Raw genomic sequence first — 6125 nt, forward strand, 5'->3', positions numbered from 1 at the left:
AAACCAATTATTTGCACCAGGCATCAAGTATTGCATTATTATTCATCAAGTTGCCAAACTCACCAGAGTTCACTTCCTCCTGAAACCTTCAACTGCCTTCTACAGACATGATTGTGAGAAATACAATGTAAACCCCCTGTGTATGTCAAAGAGGACATATGTACCAGTAGTCTCAGCCACCGGCCCAAATGATGAAAAAATACAAACCAGTAACTCTGACTTTACATCATTTGAAGGGCTGCTGTAACTATGGTATGCCACAGGACACATGTTAGATTGTAGTTTTAATCAGATGATTTATGCCTGTTCAGACAGCCAATAATATCACTCAGTTCAGTGTTTCCTCCTACTTCATAATGATTACCCGATGAGTGGCATCATAGAAAAGGTGCCCTGTTGTCAGACCCACACACTATACAGTTCAGAAAGGACATGATGATTATATATTGGACAATATTTTTGTTTTACGCCAATATGGGTAAGTAAGAAATATTAATATGGTTCCTTTTATTTTGTATATCATCGTCTTTTGAATCCATTTTAATGACTATGTAGTCTGAATAATGATAATATTGTATAATTCTGTACTCTACCTTTGTCTGATTTATTTAGTTTGTTTGCTTCACAGGTTGTGCACTTAACAAGGATGTAATCCAACCAGATCCTGTGATAGTTACACAACTGGGACAAAGTGTATCTCTCACTTGCTTTTGTCGATCTAATTTGATAGTCAGAGTCTCTTGGTTCAAGCAAACTGTTGGACAGAAGCCTCTTCGCATGGCATATTCATTTTATCACACTCAAAATAGTCTTTATTCCAACAACTTTAACAAAGACTTTACTGAAACTAAACGTTTGAGTGTGAAGAGAGGACTTGACAGCTTCAACCTGACCATCTCCAAGACGGAGTCAGGCGACTCAGCTACATACTACTGTGTTGCTATGGTAGTGAGCGAAGTCAAATTTGGAGAAGGAACTGTTTTAATTGTCAAAGGTAATATAAGTTGCTTTCAAAAAAGTTGGTACTGAAGTGTGTTCATATAATGCTAAATGAATTAATATCTCAGGAAAATAGAACGTACACACAATGATCTTACTCACTCTCTTCAGATTCAGGGTCCAACAGCATGTCTGTACTCCAGCAGCCTGTGTCTGAGTCAGTCCAGCCAGGAGACTCTATGACTCTGAACTGTACAATACACACTGAGACCTGTGCAGGAGAATACAGTGTCTATTGGTTCAGACATGGCTCAGGAGAATCCCATCCAGGAATCATTTACACCCATGGAGACAGGAGTGATCAGTGTGAGAAGAGCCCTGAGGCTGAGTCTCATACACAGAGCTGTGTCTACAACCTCCCCAAGAGGAACCTCAGCCTCTCTGATGCTGGGACTTACTACTGTGCTGTGGCCTCATGTGGGGAGATACTGTTTGGGAACGGGACCAAGCTGGATGTTGAAGGTAAGCTGTGCATAACCAAAATACCACACATTGTCTCTCAAATGGTGGGAAATATGAATATGTAATTCTATTACTTTCAATTCATATTAGATTTCAAATATAACTTGTATAGCTAATTGTTATGCCAAAATCACTGAGGAATAAAGAATAATAGAAAATAATCAAGCCTTGTTTTTTAAGTTTCAGACCTGTTGGGCGATCAAAGTAATCTTCTTTTCCTCATCATTATATCTTGCCTGACAACTGCTGTAATTCTGAGTGTGATTGTCAACGTTATCCTCTGTGTGAGAATGAAGAGGTCACGATGTGAACACTGTGCAGGTACAATAAATGTTTTCATTCTAATTGCAATAGTAATAATAGTTATAGATCATAAAGAGGAATGAAGGCTCACCCTCCTTTTATCACTTTCCTCTCTGGCCTACTTCATTTTGAAGCAGAAAATATGACATTCACAGCAGTATGTGTTTTTATTAGTAAACAAGAAAAGTCTTCCAATATATTGAATGTTTTGACGTTTGTCTTTTAGCAGGGACCCCTTTTCAACAAAGCCACTATCGGAATCCTCATTCCAACACCTCAGACCAACAGGTTAGCAGGATTAATTGTACTATATCAAGAGTGAGTCTGGAGAAGTTTGTTAAAGCAAAAGATTACAGCACTAGATTTGACCTTGAGTCTGATTTGAATGAGTTTGTGTTTCATCCCTACAGCTCCACAGTGACGATGATGGCCTGAACTACACTGGCCTAAAGTTCACTGATAGGAAGCCCAGGAAACAGAGGAGAGAACAGAGAGAGGAAGAAACCATCTACTCTGGTGTGAGTTATCAAGTCAGGATGTGACATTCCTCCAATCAGCATCGTTTTAAGTTGAGCCCTACTGACCTCCTTTTTGAGCTTGACTGTGTCTGTGTGACTTGGCTATTTTGTACTTTCCTCATTTGTTGTAAAATGTAATATTCGGGCCAAGCTGAAGAGACTGTCACTGCATTGGCATACTCTACCAATATCAGTAGAATCATTCAGATGCAGAGCATAATTGTTCAGCAAGTGTGAAAGCTGACACTAGGATGGTTTCAGAAGTATCAAATCCTCATCAATAGTGGCTGAGGTTGACTGACTGGACACATCTGCTTTTGCAAAAAGAGGTTTAGCACAAAATACTGTATGTTTAATTTGCAAATGTCTGAACTCTTCGTTTCGATGATAATGGTTGTAACATGGAACTCTGTAACCTGCCTTTATGCTTGTGTGATATTTCAATAAACATGTTTTTATTTCCGGAGTTTAATGACTTGCCCAATTCTTACCACTTATTTGTATGAGGTAATCTTATTAGTGTTTTGTGAAGATCGTTGACAAAATGACAAATAAATCAATTTCTATCCCACTTTGTGTCACAATAAAATGTGAAGAAATCCAATGTTGGTGTAAACTTTCTATAGGCACTGTATGTGCTACTAGTCTCAGAAACCAACTCAAATGATGAAAAAATACAAACCAGTAACTCTGACTTTACACCATTTGAAGATAAATATCACAACTTTTTGAAAGCGTAAGCATTTTAAAGAGAAACTCATTATTGATTCATCAATGAATACAGACAGTATCAAATCAAATTTATTTATAAAGCCCTTCTTACATCAGCTGATATCTCAAAGTGTTGTACAGAAACCCAGCCTAAAACCCCAAACAGCAAGCAATGCAGGTGTAGAAGCACGGTGGCTAGGAAAAACTCCCTAGAAAGGCCAGAACCTACGAAGAAACCTAGAGAGGAGCCAGGCTATGAGGGGTGGCCAGTCCTCTTCTGGCTGTGCCGGGTGGAGATTATAACAGAACATGGCCAAGACGTTCAAGTGTTCATAGATGACCAGTAGGGTCAAATAATAATAATCAAAGTGGATGTTGAGGGTGCAACAGGTCAACACCTCAGGAGTAAATGTCAGTTGGCTTTTCATAGCCGATCATTCAGAGTATCTCTACTGCTCCTGCTGTCTCTAGAGAGTTGAAAACAGCAAGTCTGGGACAATTAGCACATCCGGTGAACAGGTCAGGGTTCCATAGCTGCAGGCAGAACAGTTGAAACTGGAGCAGCAGCACGGCCAGGTGGACTAGGGACAGCAAGGAGTCATCAGGCCAGGTAGTCCTGAGGCATGGTCCTCCGAGAGAGAGAAGAAAGAAATAATTGGAGAGAGCATTCTTAAATTCACACAGGACACCAGATAAGGCAGGAGAAATGCTCCAAATATAACATACTGACTCTAGCCCCCTGACACATAAACTATTGCAGCAAAAAAAACTGGAGGCAGAGACAGAAGGGGTCGGAAGACACTGTGGTCCTGTCCGACGATACCCCCGGACAGGGCCAAACAGGCAGGATATAACCCCACACACTTTGCCAAAGCACAGCCCCCACACCACTAGAGGGATCTCTTCAACCACCAACTTACCATCCTGAGACAAGGCCAAATATAGCTCATAAAGAGTTCCGCCACGGCACAATCCAAGGGGGGGGCACAAACCCAGACAGGAAGATCACATCAGTGACTCAACCAACTCAAGTGACACACCCCTCCTAGGGACAGCATGGAAGAGCACCAGTAAGCCAGTGACTCAGTCCCTGTAATAGGGTTAGAGGCAGAGAATCCCAGTGGAGAGAGGGGAACCAGCCAGGCAGAGACAGCAAAGGCGGTTCATTGCTCCAATGCCTTTCCGTTCACCTTCACACACCTTGGCCAGAATACATTCAATCATGGGACCTACTGAAGAGACGAGTCTTCAGTAAAGACTTAAAAGTTGAGACAGAGTCTGCGTCTCTCACAAGGGTAGGCAGACCATTCCATAAAAATGGAGCTCTATAGGAGAAAGCCCTGCCTCCAACTGTTAGCTTTGAAATTCTAGGTACAGTTAGGAGGCCTGCGTCTTGTGACCGTAGCGTACATGTACGTATGTACGGCAGGACCAAATCAGAAAGATAGGTAGGAGCAAGCCCATGTAATGCTTTGTAGGTTAGCAGTAAAACCTTGAAATCAGCCCTTGCCTTAATTGGAAGCCAGTTAAGAGAGGCTAGCACTGGAGTAATATGATTTAATTTTTTGGTTCTAGTCAAGACTCTAGCAGCCGTGTTTAGCACTAACTGAAGTTTATTTAGTGCTTTATCCAGGTAGCCGGAAAGTAGAGCATTGCAGTAGTCTAACGTAGAAGTGACAAAAGAATGGATACATTTTTCTGCATAATTTTTGGACACAAAGTTTGATTTTTGCAATGTTACGTAGATGGAAAAAAGCTGTCCTTGAAACAGTCTTGATATGTTTGTCAAAAGAGAGATCAGGGTTCAGAGTAATGCCAAGGTCCTTCACAGTTTTCTTTGAGATGACTGTACAACCATCAAGATTAATTGTCAACAGAAGATCTCCTTGTTTCTTGGGACCTAGAACAAGCATCTCTGTTTTGTCCGAGTTTAAAAGTAGAACATTTGCAGCCATCCACTTCCTTTTGTCTGAAACACAGGCTTCCGGCGAGGGCAATTTTGGGGCTTCACCATGTTTCATCGAAATGTACAGCTGTGTGTCATCTGCATAGCAGTGAAAGTTAACATTATGTTTCCGAATGACATCACCAAGAGGTAAAATATACTGCTCAAAAAAATAAAGGGAACACTAAAATAACACATCCTAGATCTGAATGAATGAAATAATCTTATTAAATACTTTTTTCTTTACATAGTTGAATGTGATGACAAAAAAATCACACAAAAATAATCAATGGAAATCCAATTTATCAACCCTTGGAGGTCTGGATTTGGAGTCACACTCAAAATGAAAGTGGAAAACCACACTACAGGCTGATCCAACTTTGATGTAATGTCCTTAAAAGAAGTCAAAATGAGGCTCAGTAGTGTGTGTGGACTCCACGTGCCTGTATGACCTCCCTACAATGCCTGGGCATGCTCCTGATGAGGTGGCCGATGGTCTCCTGAGGGATCTCCTCCCAGACCTGGACTAAAGCATCTGCCAACTCCTGGACAGTCTGTGGTGCAACGTGGCGTTGGTGGATGGAGCGAGACATGATGTCCCAGATGTGCTCAATTAGATTCAGGTTCGAGGAACGGGCGGGCCAGTCCATAGCATCAATGCCTTCCTCTTGCAGGAACTGCTGACACACTCCAGCCACATGAGGTCTAGCATTGTCTTGCATTAGGAGGAACCCAGGGCCAACCGCACCAGCATATGGTCTCACAAGGGGTCTGAGGATCTCATCTCGGTACCTAATGGCAGTCAGGCTACCTCTGGCGAGCACATGGAGGGCTGTGCGGCCCCCCAAAGAAATGCCACCCCACACAATGACTGACCCACCGCCAAACCGGTCATGCTGGAGGATGTTGCAGGCAGCAGAACGTTCTCCACGGCGTCTCCAGACTCTGTCACGTCTGTCACATGTATTCAGTGTGAACCTGCTTTCATCTGTGAAGAGCACAGGGCGCCAGTGGCGAATTTGCCAATCTTGGTGTTCTCTGGCAAATGCCAAACGTCTTGCACGGTGTTGGGCTGTAAGCACAACCCCCACCTGTGGATGTCGGGCCCTCATACCACCCTCATGTAGTCTGTTTCTGACCGTTTGAGCAGACACATGTGGCCTGCTGGAGGTCATTTTGCAGGGCTC

At 42.6% G+C, this 6125-nt stretch overlaps 1 protein-coding gene across 2 annotated transcripts; it reads left to right on the plus strand.

Annotated features, from left to right (window-relative positions):
* The first annotated feature begins 315 nt into the window (after window positions 1-315).
* LOC115194327 (uncharacterized) lies at window positions 316-2750 on the plus strand. Of its 2 annotated transcripts, none has more exons than XM_029753951.1 (6): window positions 316-478; window positions 629-994; window positions 1111-1461; window positions 1642-1782; window positions 1991-2052; window positions 2175-2750. In XM_029753951.1, the coding sequence occupies exons 1-6, from the start codon at window positions 433-435 to the stop codon at window positions 2304-2306; spliced, it is 1098 nt and encodes a 365-aa protein (XP_029609811.1). In that variant the 5' UTR covers window positions 316-432; the 3' UTR covers window positions 2307-2750. The 2 variants fall into 2 exon arrangements, with proteins under 2 accessions (XP_029609811.1, XP_029609812.1); XM_029753952.1 differs by having other exon boundaries at window positions 1994-2052.
* The last annotated feature ends 3375 nt before the right edge of the window (window positions 2751-6125 follow it).

Source organism: Salmo trutta, chromosome 5, assembly GCF_901001165.1.
Source record: "Salmo trutta chromosome 5, fSalTru1.1, whole genome shotgun sequence".
NCBI classification, from domain to species: domain Eukaryota; kingdom Metazoa; phylum Chordata; class Actinopteri; order Salmoniformes; family Salmonidae; genus Salmo; species Salmo trutta.

Excerpts from the sequence above, each read along its gene's own strand:
- LOC115194327 (XM_029753951.1), top strand. The coding sequence starts at position 433 with ATGATGATTATATATTGGACAATATTTTTGTTTTACGCCAATATGG. Across the intron at positions 1,462-1,641 it reads GACCAAGCTGGATGTTGAAG|TTTCAGACCTGTTGGGCGAT; the intron begins GTAAGCTGTGCA and ends TTGTTTTTTAAG. Across the intron at positions 1,783-1,990 it reads ACGATGTGAACACTGTGCAG|CAGGGACCCCTTTTCAACAA; the intron begins GTACAATAAATG and ends TTTGTCTTTTAG.